Source organism: Drosophila ananassae (genome assembly GCF_017639315.1).
Source record: "Drosophila ananassae strain 14024-0371.13 chromosome Y unlocalized genomic scaffold, ASM1763931v2 tig00000150, whole genome shotgun sequence".
NCBI classification, from domain to species: Eukaryota; Metazoa; Arthropoda; class Insecta; order Diptera; family Drosophilidae; genus Drosophila; species Drosophila ananassae.
The window spans coordinates 284,940-300,907 of record NW_025319085.1 but is presented as its reverse complement, the minus strand read 5'-3'; the positions used below and the strand labels follow the sequence as shown (position 1 = coordinate 300,907).

At 41.5% G+C, this 15,968-nt stretch overlaps 1 protein-coding gene across 1 annotated transcript; it reads right to left on the bottom strand.

The window, feature by feature from the left end:
- Window positions 1-10,251: 10,251 nt before the first annotated feature.
- LOC123258243 lies at window positions 10,252-11,171 on the bottom strand. The gene is made up of 2 exons (XM_044718116.1): window positions 11,084-11,171; window positions 10,252-11,027 (listed from the first exon to the last, which is right to left on the bottom strand). Exons 1-2 carry the CDS (start codon window positions 11,169-11,171, stop codon window positions 10,252-10,254), a joined length of 864 nt encoding a protein of 287 aa, XP_044574051.1.
- Between the last annotated feature and the right edge of the window lie 4,797 nt (window positions 11,172-15,968).

The following is a 15,968-nucleotide window of genomic DNA, read 5'->3' as shown; positions in this document are numbered from 1 at the left end:
GTTCTTGGAACCGGATTTTGAATTTAATAACCACTGAAACTTGTCGTTTTGTAATCTTTTCCTCTCTGGGCAAAGATACCTTGTATGCCAATGTGTCCGTGTGCGGTTGCCAATGAATTCCCAAAACCTTGTTCGTAGTTTCGAGTGGACTGTATGATGTGTTGTTTGTGATTGTTATCTCATGGTCGACAACGCGGTTGCTATTGGAAATCCATTTTCCAAGTTCGAGTTGAGCTCATGACATTAGATGAGTTAGTTCTTGTTTGTATTGTAGAAGCTTCTCCTCGGTGTCAGCTCCTGTTAAAACGTCATCAACCTAGAAATCTTTAAGAATAATGCGCGCAGCAGTTGGATACAAATGTTGCTAGTCTCTGGCCAGTTGCTCAAGAAACCGTACAGCCAGAAATAGTGATCAGGCAGTGCCATAGGTTACAGTGCAGAGTTGGTAATGTAGAAGTGGAGCTGAAGGATGTTCTCTCCAAACGACACGTTGATAGTTGCGGTGATACTTGTTGATCCAGATTTGCCTGAACATCTTGATAATGTCCGCAGAAAAAACGTATTTATGTAAACGAAAGCGTACGCATACATCAAACAGGTTTCGTTGAATGCTCGGCCCAACGTTCAGGGTGTCGTTTAAAGATTGACCAGAAGAATCTTGGAATGAACCATCAAAAACTACTCGTAGTTTCTTTCCATGTACAGGGTGATGTGGCATATAGAACACCCTTCCATCGTTGGTGAGAATTTCGTCAGGGTTCAATTGGCGCATGTGGCCTAGAGAAATATACTCTTGCATGAATTGTACATACCGTGAGTGCAGATCTGTGTCTCTATGTAGACGGCGCTCCACAGAAGCAATGCGTTGGGTTGCTCCCTTCAGAGTTTCAGTGAATTGTGCGTGAGTTTGAAAATGCTCTTCAACCTTAACATTTTCAGGATCATGGTGAGTGGTGATTTGGGAGTCCTCGATTTCCCAAAACCTTTGTAGAGTAGCATGGATATCGACTGTAGACAAAAATGACGTGGTGATTGATGGATTTTGATACGCAATCGATGTGACAACCCATCCGAAGATTGTTGAAATAGCTATTATGTTGCCTTGCGCATCCAGCTTCCTGTTGCCGGTTAAAATAGCCCATACAGAATCGGTGCCTAGAAGAACGTTTATAGGCGATGCCGAGTTGAATTCAGTGTCTGCAAGCGGAATCCCATTGAAGATCTCAAGCGCAGATGCATCGATGTTTTCCCTTGCCAGCGTAGATGTGATTTTTCCTAGAATATGAGCTTTTACCTGTAGCGAGTGATTAGAAACTCGTGACTTGATCGTGAGTGTGCTGACTCCCCTCGTGGTATCAGCCTTGATTGAAGAAATGCCGGAAATGAGAATTCGGCCAGGAACCCGACTAAGACCCAGTGCCTTAATACAGCGTTCCGATACATATGATAATTCCGAGCCCGTGTCGAGTAGCACCCGGCAGTTTGTGTATGTACCTTGAGAGTTGCGGATGTGTACCAATGCAGTCGGCAATGTACATGTTCGTCCTACTTGCCCATGTGACAATAGGGTTGGCGGAGTAGTGCCTGTGACATGTGACTCGTAGTCACCGATGTCGTGTCTGGATCCTTGCGATCGCTTGAAGACGTGGTTGTGATTTGACCCTCGTTGGTCTGCATATCATGCGGGTGTATGAGTGTGTGGTGTCTGCTGCCACACTGCTGACAGTTGTACTTTGAGCTAAAGTTTGATGACCTGTGACCTGGTTTGAGTCAGTTAAAACAGAGAGATTTGTGCTTTACAAAAGAATGGCGTTGGTCGTACGTAGGCCTAGGAGGATTAAGTGCAGGGAACTGCTCCTGTTGATTGGATCGGCGGATTTTAAGGCAGCTTTTAATGTTCTGTGCCAGCGTTCGACCATCCCGTTGGCTTGTGGGTGGTACGCTGTTGTGCGCAGGTGCTTAAAACCGCAAATTTTGGCGAGCTCTTGGAACAGTGTGGACTCTAATTGTCGGCCTAAATCCGTTGTGATGTGGAATGGGATTCCGTACAGAGCGAACCAGCCCGAAATCAGTGCGTTGGCCACAGATTGTGCTGTGATGTCGACTAAGGAAATTGCTGCGGGCCATCTTGAGAAGCGATCGATACACGTGAGGCAGTATCGGTATCCGTTCGATGATGGCAGTGGGCCAACGAGGTCGATGTTGATATGTTCGAAACGGGCGTCGGTGGAGGCATACTCTCCCAGTGGCGATTTTTGGTGTGTCTTTGGATTTTGGCTTTTTGACACGGTATGCAAGAGCGTACGATTTTAGCAACATCCTTCGCCATGTGGGGCCAAACATAGTGTTTGGCGACCAATTTATTTGTCGCCTTAACCACGGTTTAGGGTAGGCATCTGGGCACGAATGGGCATAGCTGGTTATTGGCGACGTGGCAGTACAATTGCTTGTTTGAGCCTGAAACGGAAAATTTCTTTAGTGAGACGGTATTTTCTGGATCAGAATTGAGTTGAGCGATTGAGCGATTGTAGTTCGTCGTCGTTTTCCTGTTCCAGTGCCATCTCGTCGAAGTCTATGTGTTTGATGGCTTCGATGCGTGAGAGAAGATCAGCCACGTCGTTTTCCGCTCCTGTAATGTGGCTGATGAAATCCAGTTGCCGCGCGCGTCGCGGTGATGCTTTCTTGCTGTTTTGATTGAAAGCGTACATCAGCGGCTTGTGGTCGGTGAAGATTATGAATTTTCTGCCCTCCAATACGAACTTGAAGTGCAAAATGGCCTGATAGATGGCAGTCAGTTCTCTATCGTAGGTGCTGTATGTCTTTTGCGTCGGTGTGAATTTCTTTGAGAAGAAACCCAGTGCTTGCGTCTGGTCGTTAACAATCTGATGCGGCACCCATGGCGTCATCGGAGGCATCGGTGGTTAGTGTTAATTGCGAGTTAGTGCCATGTAGCTCAGCAATGTAGCGTTTGCAAGCTCGTTCTAGCACGCGTCGAATGCGTGGTCGGCTTCCGTAGACCAGAGTATCGGGGTTTTGTCGTTTATTTTATTGCCTTGGATTAGCGTCTGGAGTATGTGTTGGTTATCAGCAGCACGTGGGATAAACGGCCGATAGAAGTTGATCATACCCAGAAACTTTTTTAAATTTTTAGCTATAAGCGGTTTTTTAAAGTGGCGGATGGCTTCCACTTTGGCTTCGGATGGTTTCAAACCGTGCTGGCTGATGCCATGTCCCAGGAACGTGAGTTGTGATTTACCAAATTGGCACTTCTCGAAGTTCACTGTGAGATGTGCCTTTCGAAGGCGGTCAAGGGTCGTACGGAGGTGCGTCTCGTGCTGCTCCTCGGATTCTGAAGCGATCAGAATGTCGTCGATGTATGCGAAAACAAAGTCGAGATCTTGCATTACGTTGTTTATGTGACGCTGAACAGTTTGCGCTGCGTTGCGTAAGCCGAGTGCCATGAACAAGAATTAGAGTAGCCCAAAAGACATTGAAAATTGCTGTTTTGAGAATATCTTGCGGTTCGACAGGAATCTGGTGATACGCTTTTTGCAGGTCGATTTTTGAAAATATCTTTTTACCGTGTAGGATGATTGTTACATCCAGTATGTACGGAATAGGGTATCGATCCGGCACTGTTACGTTTTTTAGTGCTCGGTAGTCGCCGCATGGTCGCCACTCTCCGTTTGTTTTCTTTACCAGGTGTAATGGACTAGTGGCTTTTTGAGGGGCGACAAATTCCTTTTTCGATGAGGTAGGAGAACTCAGTTTGTACAGCTTTGAGTTTGTCGGGCGCTAGTCGACGGGCGAGGGCGTGAGTAGGCGGGTAGTAGATTGGTCGAGATGAAGTGCGTTACTTCGGACTCTGCTGACAGCCGGTTCTAGTTGATCGTTGCGAGATCGCGGTATTCGTGAAGCAACCTAGGGTATTGGTTGCTCGTGTCGTAGGATAAAATCGCGTTGATTTTACGTTGAGGCGCGTGACATGTTGATTCGTGCAGCGTAGCTCGATCTATGAGTTTGCATCGTTTCATATCGACGATTAAGTCGAAATGTTGAAGGAAATCGGCCCCAATGATAGCGCAGTTGACGTCGGCTAATACGAAGGTCCAAACGAAGTTTCGTCCCAATCCCAGCGACAATGTTATGCGTTTTTCTCCATAGGTTTGTATCTTCGTACCATTGGCGGCGAAAAGAAGCTTTGGAGTGAGCATAGTTTTTTCATAGGTTTCGATGAGAAATTGAGTTTTGGAGTAATTGTCGTTTATGGCGAGGCGGGCAATTGTGTTGTGGTCTTCTTGGAATTTGTCCGCCGAATCCGAAGACTGTTTTAGTTTTTTGGTTCGGATGAAAACGAGCACGGTTGGCGACATTTCTTGGCGGCGTTGCCAAATTTGCTGTGGTACCAATACAAGCCTGAAGTCGTAACGCTGTTGCGATCCGTTAATGTGGATGAGCTGTTCTTGCGGTAACGGTTTTTGAACAGCGCGTTGATTTGTTGCTCGATGCGGTCTAGACGTTCGTCGAAAACGGTGCTGCTGGAGTGCGCCGATTTGGCGTCAACGGTTCGTTTATGATAAAAATCGCCGACTTCCATGACTTTGTCTGCCAACTAAGCTAAATCTGCTAGGCAGGCTTCCGATGCTTGCAAGATCGCTTGCACTTGTAGGCGCTGCAGCAAAAGTGCTTTTAAGAAAGTTTCGTCAACTTTGTTGGCGAGTGCGTTTAACTCGTTGGACAGTTCTGTGGGGCGCTTGTCACCAAGGTCAGTCTCCGAAATCAACTTCTGGATTTTCTTCTGCTCGCTTTCGCAGAAGCGTTCCAAAATGCACGACTTTAAGTTTTCGTACTTGCCTGTGCCTGGTTGGTTGACGATGGCGTCGGCAATTCGGGCCAGTACCGGTGCTTCGATTGACGCCAGGATCGTGTTGAATTTCGTGTCGTCTGCAGTTATTCCTGCCTGAACGAATTGGGCTTTGATTTGCGACAGCCATAATTCTGGGTGCTCGGTCCAAAAGGGCGGAATTTTAACTGCTGCGCTGTTAATAACTGCGTCGGAACCGCGAGTAACGGTATCGTGAAAGGCGTCGGCATCGTCTTGTGTGGTGTCATTGTTTGCCATTGTAAGCACTGGTACTCGCGTCTATATAGTGATCACGTCGGGGTCACCAATTTAATGTTCGTTTATTCACTATATATAACTTCTTAAAACTAACAAAAAGTCACAAAGGCGTAGCTAGCATCGGATGATGCTGTCGATGATCTTAGACGTCAATAAGTGTTGGGTCTCTAGAGATGGCCTCCAGCGATATCGATTCTGCCATGAGATATGGAGTTCGATTGTGCTATCGTAAGCATTTAGGGTTGCCACAAACTTTGCGTTTTTACCTTTTTGGAACTTTGTGCCATTTATAAGTTATACACCACGAAACACAAACAAACTTGTTAGTTTTAAGCTAAAACAAGAAAGGAAAGCTAACTCCGGGGGGAGCCGAAGTTTATATACTAATGCAGTTAAGGCTGCGCCATTTCCGATCGTTCAGTTATATGGCAGCTATAAGATATAGTCGGTCGATACTTACGAAATTCGGCAAATCAGATTATTTTGTTCAAAATAAAATTTGTACGAAGCCCCATCTTTCTAACTTAAAAAACAACAAAGTTATGCAAATTCCGATCGTTCTATGACAGCTATAGGATATAGTCGGCCGATCCATATGCAAGTTTTTATATAATATATTTAGGCCAAATATACTATGTGTGGAAAGTCTCAGCTCTATAACTTAAAAAAAATCAAAGTTATGGCATTTCCGATTAATCAGTTATATGGCAGCTATAGGATTTAGTCGACCGATCCCGGCCGTTCCGACTTATATACTGCCATATAACTGATAAATCGGAAATGCCAAAACTTTGGTGTTTTTTAAGTAAGAGGGTTGGGATTTTCCACGATGGTATATTTGGCCAAAATATCTTATGTAAAAAATATCATAAGGATCGGCCCACTGTATCCTATAGCTGTCATAGACCGATCGGATTCTATTGGTCGATCCTATTGGATATTTTATGCATATTATAATAACGTTTTGGTGTTAGGCGATTTAAAATTCGATTAAAATTCTAATAGGTCTGATATGATTACAGGTTTTAGTTCGTGTTTATAAATTTCTTCCATATCTTTATTGTTTAAAATGTTTGTATTAAATACATCAATCTTTGCAAGTGAAAATGTGTCTTGTGTAAAAATGCACAATTGTGTAAGCAAGCACAAGCGATATTTTTATGCGATATTTTAAGTGGAATTTATTGATCTTTAAATGCTGTTTTGAATTCTTCGGATAGAGATTTTAATTCTTTGAATATTTTTGAACTAATAACGAACTGATCGTTATTATTTTGTATTAAATCATCGATTTTATTTTTGACCAACTAGGTATTATTTTGGAGATAAGAATTTTAGTAATTTTTAAATCGTGGGATATTTCCAAATGAAAATTCTGATTTTTTATGTAGATTATTTAATATTATCTTTACGAATTATACGGTTTCTATTATTTATAATAACTTTGTTAGGAAGATTTTCCTTAACTACTTGTTTTAATTGTCTACTTGGTTTAATCTTTTCGTAAATTACATCCTACATTATAGTCTTTATTTTCTCTTATCTTTATTATGGCAAATTGCAATAGCAACTTGATTTTGTTAAATAATCTATCAAAAGGTCTATGACTGGTTATGGAGTGGGCAGTGGGCTATTTCTGTTAAGGTCTGCTTTTGCTATTTGTCCGTTTAATGTACCATGTCGAGGATCCGCAAAAACTAAAGATATTCCATTTCTTTGTGCAAAGGATTTAAATTGGGATGAAGAAAAACTAGGTTCGTTACCTATAATTACACAGGCCGACCATTTCCAACTTTTTTCCTCCACGCATAATTTAACCTGCTCTATAACCTTTAGGCTCCCCTGAACCAAAGTCCAGAACAAACATAGGTTCTATCACCCACAGATTCCGCGGTACACCTAAGAGAATAAATTGATCAAATTTTACCAAATATTGAATTATGTAGGACGCGTAATGGCGATGACCATCATTGTTTCTAGTACATATAATTTTTAAAATGTATGTGTACCGACGAAAATAAAAAAATGGTATCTAGCAGTTACCATATCTTTGGAATACTCATTTTATTGAATTCATTATAGGTGGTTAAACAATATTTTCGTCAATTTAAATGGAGTTTTTAATCTCATATTTTCAAAAAGTCATGGCTATCTAAAGCGGTTTCTATGTTCAAAACGTATCTCTTGCAGGTTCAGCTTGTTTAGTAAAGCTTTACAGAAATTGTAGATAGAAGACCAAAAATTAATGTAGAAAATCGGAGATTTCAACTTTGGATGAGTATTCCAAAGATATGGTAACTGCTAGATACCATTTTTTAATTTTCGTGGAGGTTTTGTTATCTAGGGAATATGCAGATTCATTTAGTGTATTTGCAGATATACTACTCGCCCCTCCTTTAGAAATTTAAACTTCCTTGTTGAATTCAACAACAATTTCCTTGTGGTTGGCTAAGCGCTTATAAGTGAATATTATATGTATATATTATTATGCTTTTAACCTTGAGTATTTGGCTTATAAAGACAATCCATTTGTAGACAATATCTTTTTTTTGTTGATTTATTAATGATTCTTTAAGTCTTTAAGTGTAGAGCTACATTGGTACTTGACAATATTATTTTATATTCATTTATAATCTTTGAAGTTGTGATTTTGATATTTCTTATTTCAAGTTTACATTGTAATTGTATAATATTAATAATATTATATAGTTTAGTACAATATTACAGTCTAATATTATTTCCTTTAATTTTTTTTATTAAATAATTCACAATTTTGGCTAATTTGAGTTTTACTTAAATTATATATTATTACAATATTTGGTTCAAAGTGCTTTATAAATTCTTTTTCTGAGTTGCCTTTAAACGGCTCCCCACAAACGTAGGTCCAATTAAAGAAGAAGATGGTTCAAGGGCCTATGGCATTGGCATACGGGCACGTTTTATTCTGGGATTGCTTAAATTAGTCTCACAATTCAGAATCTTAATCTAAATCTTATTCTTCTTATTCTATAAATTCTTGATCAGGATCACCTCCTGAGTCGATATGAGCATGTCCGTCTGTCCGTCTGTCCGTCGGTCCATCTGTCTGTTTCTACGCAAACTAGTCTCTCAGTTTTAAAGCTATCGAGTTAAAACTTTGGACACACACTTCTTTCCTTTGCAGGCAGTATATAAGTCGGAACGGCCGGGATCGGTCGACTATATCCTATAGCTGCCATATAACTGATTGATCGGAAATGCCATAACTTGCTTGATTTTCAAGTTAGAAGCATGGGAGTTTCAATGGATTCCTCTTTTAGCAAAATAATTCGATATGCCAAATTTCATAAGGATCGGCCAACTATATATGATCCGCTATATATCTAATAATATAAGATGCGTGGCGCCACCTAGCGAACTACGACTCAACTGCAAGGGTATATAAAACGTATATATATAAAGCTTATATATAAAGCTTATATATAAAGCTTATAGTATATATACCTTTCCTTTCTCGTTTTTTTTTTAATTTTTATATTTTTATTATAAATATTTAACAGTTTAATCAGATTCCTCTTCCTGTAAATATATTTCCAAACAATCACTTTCATTATCGTAATCGGATTCATCTTCGGACAAGCTTCCGGAGGTATCTTTGTCCTTTTCATTCAATATTGGCTCCTCAAAAAGAAAGATAACCTCTGCAGGAAGGCGCATTCTTTTGTAAAAGAGAACATTTGAGAAAGATTAAAAGAGAACTTGAATTGTTATTTTTATCTGCAAGTTCAGATGCTAATTTTCTTTTGAGCCTTACGCCAGCATCCTAATAATTCAATTTTGGGCGACCTCGTTTCTTTGATAACATACATATTTTGATCACAAACGCTTTAACTCATATTACCGGCTAGCCACAAAGGGTGTTTTTTTTCAAATTGGTCCATTATACGGTAGCATTTTTTTTTTTTGCGCGGTTCCCACTGCATACGTACAGCCCACTACCCGTCCAACCGACCGAGAGACGCTGCCACGTAAGGTATGGCTCGAATCGCGGGAATAGATCCGAGATAGTTTAAGCGAGGAGAAGAAAGATATCACGAGGAAGATTGATGCTCAGATAAGGCGTTTAATATAAGCGATTTAATATTGATGATGGAGCAAAGTGACAAGATGTGGTAGAGACCATTGTAGTGCGAACATAATACCCTGCACGGATCGTGTTGGGCATATGTCGATCTACAATGGCTGAGGAGTCGAGGACGAAAGTTTCTAGTCCTTCTACTAGGAACGTTAAAAATTAAGCGTGTTAGTAAATGCTGGCTGTCTATATTTACATAAATAAGATTGTATAGAAACATGACACCCAGCATCGTTCTACGATTTGTTAATTATGGTAAGTTGTTTATTAAAAGTCTACTGCGATAAGAGGGGAGGTAAAGATTTGCATTCCAATTAAGTCCCCTAAGAGCAAAAGTAAGGAAGTTTTTTTGTACAGATTCAATGTGATCTTGGTGTACTCCATATTGAGAACTCCAGACACACGATCTATACTCAAAAATCGGACGGACCAGTGATGTATATAACGTTCTAGTTATGTACGGGTCATTAAATTCTTTTGACCATCTTTTAATAAAACCAAGCACACCCATAGCATTATTAACCATCGTAGATATATGGTCGGTAAATTTCAGTCTCAAATCTAATAGGGCACCCAGATTGTTAACCTGAGTTAATAATAAAGTACATAGCCTGTTGAGGACTAGATCGGTAAAAAGACATGAGTTTAAATTTCGATCCATTAAGCTTTAAGTTATTCGCTAAACACCAATTTTGAAGTTTATCCAAATCGGATTGAAGTCTAGACTGGGCACTAGTAGATTTATACTGAAGGCATAAAGTCAACAGCGTGCATAAGTACAAATGAATTATTTAAGGCAAGGGGCAAGTCGTTAATAAACAGTGTAAAAAGTAGGGGTCCAAGATGACTTCCTTGGGGCACCCCAGATGTGGCGCGGACTAAGCGCGAGGTAACATTTTTTAAGAAAACCCGTTGGGTTCTCCCAGATAAGTAGCTCGAAATCCAGATAAGAAGATTAGTTGGGAACCCCAAAAGACTGAGTTTACTTATAAGTTATGTATAAGCTCCTAGAGCTCTAGGAGGGTACTGTGGCAAAGATACTTTGCTGGGAATCTGACTCGTCGTCCTGATCTTGATAACTGCTCGGTTGGCTGGGCAGTTGGTGCTGTCGTTTTCTCTTGAGTCGGAGGTGATTCGTTTTGGAGATGTATGCTGGTTTAGGTCGGTCGATCGAAACCTTGATGTCCTTTGTGTGTCCTTTGAGCGTAAAGTACTTGTCGTGCTTTGCTAACATTTCGAACGGACCCTCGTAGTTTGCTTCCAGGGGGGTTTTGACTCGATCCACTCTGACGAAGACGCGGGTACAATGGTTTAAATCCGGGTTCTCAAATTCTTGCGGTGTATGATGGTGCACTGGCTTAGTGGTTGGTAGCTGAGATATGGTTTTTTGAAGAGTCTCGGCGATCTCGGATTCGGTATGTTTTTGTGTGTTTGGTGTAAAAAATCCGACAGGGATCCGTAGAGCGGTGCCATAAACCATTTCAGCTGGGCTCAGACCGATGTCGCTTTTAACTGTTGTACGTAGGCCTAGGAGGATTAAGTGCAGGGAACTGCTCCAGTTGAGTGGATCGGCGGATTTTAAGGCAGCTTTTAATGTTCTGTGCCAGCGTTCGACCATCCAGTTGGCTTGTGGGTGGTACGCTGTCGTGCGCAGGTGCTTAAAACCGCAAATTTTGGCGAGCTTTTGGAACAGTGTGGACTCAAATTGTCGGCCTAATTCCGTTGTGATGTGGAGTGGGATTCCGTACAGAGAGAACCAGCCCGAAATCAGTGCGTTGGCCACAGATTGTGCTGTGATGTCGACTAAGGAAATTGCTGCGGGCCATCTTGAGAAGCGATCGATACACGTGAGGCAGTATCGGTATCCGTTCGATGATGGCAGTGGGCCAACGAGGTCGATGTTGATATGTTCGAAACGGGCGTCGGTGGAGGCATACTCTCCCAGTGGCGATTTTTGGTGTGTCTTTGGATTTTGGCTTTTTGACACGGTATGCAAGAGCGTACGATTTTAGCAACATCCTTCGCCATGTGGGGCCAAACATAGTGTTTGGCGACCAATTTATTTGTCGCCTTAACCACGGTTTAGGGTAGGCATCTGGGCACGAATGGGCATAGCTGGTTATTGGCGACGTGGCAGTACAATTGCTTGTTTGAGCCTGAAACGGAAAATTTCTTTAGTGAGACGGTATTTTCTGGATCAGAATTGAGTTGAGCGATTGAGCGATTGTAGTTCGTCGTCGTTTTCCTGTTCCAGTGCCATCTCGTCGAAGTCTATGTGTTTGATGGCTTCGATGCGTGAGAGAAGATCAGCCACGTCGTTTTCCGCTCCTGTAATGTGGCTGATGAAATCCAGTTGCCGCGCGCGTCGCGGTGATGCTTTCTTGCTGTTTTGATTGAAAGCGTACATCAGCGGCTTGTGGTCGGTGAAGATTATGAATTTTCTGCCCTCCAATACGAACTTGAAGTGCAAAATGGCCTGATAGATGGCAGTCAGTTCTCTATCGTAGGTGCTGTATGTCTTTTGCGTCGGTGTGAATTTCTTTGAGAAGAAACCCAGTGCTTGCGTCTGGTCGTTGACAATCTGATGCGGCACCCATGGCGTCATCGGAGGCATCGGTGGTTAGTGTTAATTGCGAGTTAGTGCCATGTAGCTCAGCAATGTAGCGTTTGCAAGCTCGTTCTAGCACGCGTCGAATGCGTGGTCGGCTTCCGTAGACCAGAGTATCGGGGTTTTGTCGTTTATTTTATTGCCTTGGATTAGCGTCTGGAGTATGTGTTGGTTATCAGCAGCACGTGGGATAAACGGCCGATAGAAGTTGATCATACCCAGAAACTTTTTTAAATTTTTAGCTATAAGCGGTTTTTTAAAGTGGCGGATGGCTTCCACTTTGGCTTCGGATGGTTTCAAACCGTGCTGGCTGATGCCATGTCCCAGGAACGTGAGTTGTGATTTACCAAATTGGCACTTCTCGAAGTTCACTGTGAGATGTGCCTTTCGAAGGCGGTCAAGGGTCGTACGGAGGTGCGTCTCGTGCTGCTCCTCGGATTCTGAAGCGATCAGAATGTCGTCGATGTATGCGAAAACAAAGTCGAGATCTTGCATTACGTTGTTTATGTGACGCTGAACAGTTTGCGCTGCGTTGCGTAAGCCGAGTGCCTTGAACAAGAATTAGAATAGCCCAAAAGACATTGAAAATTGCTGTTTTGAGAATATCTTGCGGTTCGACAGGAATCTGGTGATACGCTTTTTGCAGGTCGATTTTTGAAAATATCTTTTTACCGTGTAGGATGATTGTTACATCCAGTATGTACGGAATAGGGTATCGATCCGGCACTGTTACGTTTTTTAGTGCTCGGTAGTCGCCGCATGGTCGCCACTCTCCGTTTGTTTTCTTTACCAGGTGTAATGGACTAGTGGCTTTTTGAGGGGCGACAAATTCCTTTTTCGATGAGGTAGGAGAACTCAGTTTGTACAGCTTTGAGTTTGTCGGGCGCTAGTCGACGGGCGAGGGCGTGAGTAGGCGGGTAGTAGATTGGTCGAGATGAAGTGCGTTACTTCGGACTCTGCTGACAGCCGGTTCTAGTTGATCGTTGCGAGATCGCGGTATTCGTGAAGCAACCTAGGGTATTGGTTGCTCGTGTCGTAGGATAAAATCGCGTTGATTTTACGTTGAGGCGCGTGACATGTTGATTCGTGCAGCGTAGCTCGATCTATGAGTTTGCATCGTTTCATATCGACGATTAAGTCGAAATGTTGAAGGAAATCGGCCCCAATGATAGCGCAGTTGACGTCGGCTAATACGAAGGTCCAAACGAAGTTTCGTCCCAATCCCAGCGACAATGTTATGCGTTTTTCTCCATAGGTTTGTATCTTCGTACCATTGGCGGCGAAAAGAAGCTTTGGAGTGAGCATAGTTTTTTCATAGGTTTCGATGAGAAATTGAGTTTTGGAGTAATTGTCGTTTATGGCGAGGCGGGCAATTGTGTTGTGGTCTTCTTGGAATTTGTCCGCCGAATCCGAAGACTGTTTTAGTTTTTTGGTTCGGATGAAAACGAGCACGGTTGGCGACATTTCTTGGCGGCGTTGCCAAATTTGCTGTGGTACCAATACAAGCCTGAAGTCGTAACGCTGTTGCGATCCGTTAATGTGGATGAGCTGTTCTTGCGGTAACGGTTTTTGAACAGCGCGTTGATTTGTTGCTCGATGCGGTCTAGACGTTCGTCGAAAACGGTGCTGCTGGAGTGCGCCGATTTGGCGTCAACGGTTCGTTTATGATAAAAATCGCCGACTTCCATGACTTTGTCTGCCAACTAAGCTAAATCTGCTAGGCAGGCTTCCGATGCTTGCAAGATCGCTTGCACTTGTAGGCGCTGCAGCAAAAGTGCTTTTAAGAAAGTTTCGTCAACTTTGTTGGCGAGTGCGTTTAACTCGTTGGACAGTTCTGTGGGGCGCTTGTCACCAAGGTCAGTCTCCGAAATCAACTTCTGGATTTTCTTCTGCTCGCTTTCGCAGAAGCGTTCCAAAATGCACGACTTTAAGTTTTCGTACTTGCCTGTGCCTGGTTGGTTGACGATGGCGTCGGCAATTCGGGCCAGTACCGGTGCTTCGATTGACGCCAGGATCGTGTTGAATTTCGTGTCGTCTGCAGTTATTCCTGCCTGAACGAATTGGGCTTTGATTTGCGACAGCCATAATTGTGGGTGCTCGGTCCAAAAGGGCGGAATTTTAACTGCTGCGCTGTTAATAACTGCGTCGGAACCGCGAGTAACGGTATCGTGAAAGGCGTCGGCATCGTCTTGTGTGGTGTCATTGTTTGCCATTGTAAGCACTGGTACTCGCGTCTATATAGTGATCACGTCGGGGTCACCAATTTAATGTTCGTTTATTCACTATATATAACTTCTTAAAACTAACAAAAAGTCACAAAGGCGTAGCTAGCATCGGATGATGCTGTCGATGATCTTAGACGTCAATAAGTGTTGGGTCTCTAGAGATGGCCTCCAGCGATATCGATTCTGCCATGAGATATGGAGTTCGATTGTGCTATCGTAAGCATTTAGGGTTGCCACAAACTTTGCGTTTTTACCTTTTTGGAACTTTGTGCCATTTATAAGTTATACACCACGAAACACAAACAAACTTGTTAGTTTTAAGCTAAAACAAGAAAGGAAAGCTAACTCCGGGGGGAGCCGAAGTTTATATACTAATGCAGTTAAGGCTGCGCCATTTCCGATCGTTCAGTTATATGGCAGCTATAAGATATAGTCGGTCGATACTTACGAAATTCGGCAAATCAGATTATTTTGTTCAAAATAAAATTTGTACGAAGCCCCATCTTTCTAACTTAAAAAACAACAAAGTTATGCAAATTCCGATCGTTCTATGACAGCTATAGGATATAGTCGGCCGATCCATATGCAAGTTTTTATATAATATATTTAGGCCAAATATACTATGTGTGGAAAGTCTCAGCTCTATAACTTAAAAAAAATCAAAGTTATGGCATTTCCGATTAATCAGTTATATGGCAGCTATAGGATTTAGTCGACCGATCCCGGCCGTTCCGACTTATATACTGCCATATAACTGATAAATCGGAAATGCCAAAACTTTGGTGTTTTTTAAGTAAGAGGGTTGGGATTTTCCACGATGGTATATTTGGCCAAAATATCTTATGTAAAAAATATCATAAGGATCGGCCCACTGTATCCTATAGCTGTCATAGACCGATCGGATTCTATTGGTCGATCCTATTGGATATTTTATGCATATTATAATAACGTTTTGGTGTTAGGCGATTTAAAATTCGATTAAAATTCTAATAGGTCTGATATGATTACAGGTTTTAGTTCGTGTTTATAAATTTCTTTCATATCTTTATTGTTTAAAATGTTTGTATTAAATACATCAATCTTTGCAAGTGAAAATGTGTCTTGTGTAAAAATGCACAATTGTGTAAGCAAGCACAAGCGATATTTTTATGCGATATTTTAAGTGGAATTTATTGATCTTTAAATGCTGTTTTGAATTCTTCGGATAGAGATTTTAATTCTTTGAATATTTTTGAACTAATAACGAACTGATCGTTATTATTTTGTATTAAATCATCGATTTTATTTTTGACCAACTAGGTATTATTTTGGAGATAAGAATTTTAGTAATTTTTAAATCCTGGGATATTTCCAAATGAAAATTCTGATTTTTTATGTAGATAATTTAATATTATCTTTACGAATTATACGGTTTCTATTATTTATAATAACTTTGTTAGGAAGATTTTCCTTAACTACTTGTTTTAATTGTCTACTTGGTTTACTTGGTTTAATCTTTTCGTAAATTACATCCTACATTATAGTCTTTATTTTCTCTTATCTTTATTATGGCAAATTGCAATAGCAACTTGATTTTGTTAAATAATCTATCAAAAGGTCTATGACTGGTTATGGAGTGGGCAGTGGGCTATTTCTGTTAAGGTCTGCTTTTGCTATTTGTCCGTTTAATGTACCATGTCGAGGATCCGCAAAAACTAAAGATATTCCATTTCTTTGTGCAAAGGATTTAAATTGGGATGAAGAAAAACTAGGTTCGTTACCTATAATTACACAGGCCGACCATTTCCAACTTTTTTTTTTCCTCCACGCATAATTTAACCTGCTCTATAACCTTTAGGCTCCCCTGAACCAAAGTCCAGAACAAACATAGGTTCTATCACCCACAGATTCCGCGGTACA

What these genes read in the sequence shown, in the direction of transcription:
- LOC123258243 (XM_044718116.1), bottom strand. Translation starts at nt 11,171, where the DNA reads ATGCCTCCACCGACGCCCGTTTCGAACATATCAACATCGACCTCGTTG. An exon ending in GGATACCGATACTGCCTCAC is followed by an intron (nt 11,028 to 11,083) that starts GTGTATCGATCG and finishes TCGACATCACAG; the next exon opens with CACAATCTGTGGCCAACGCA.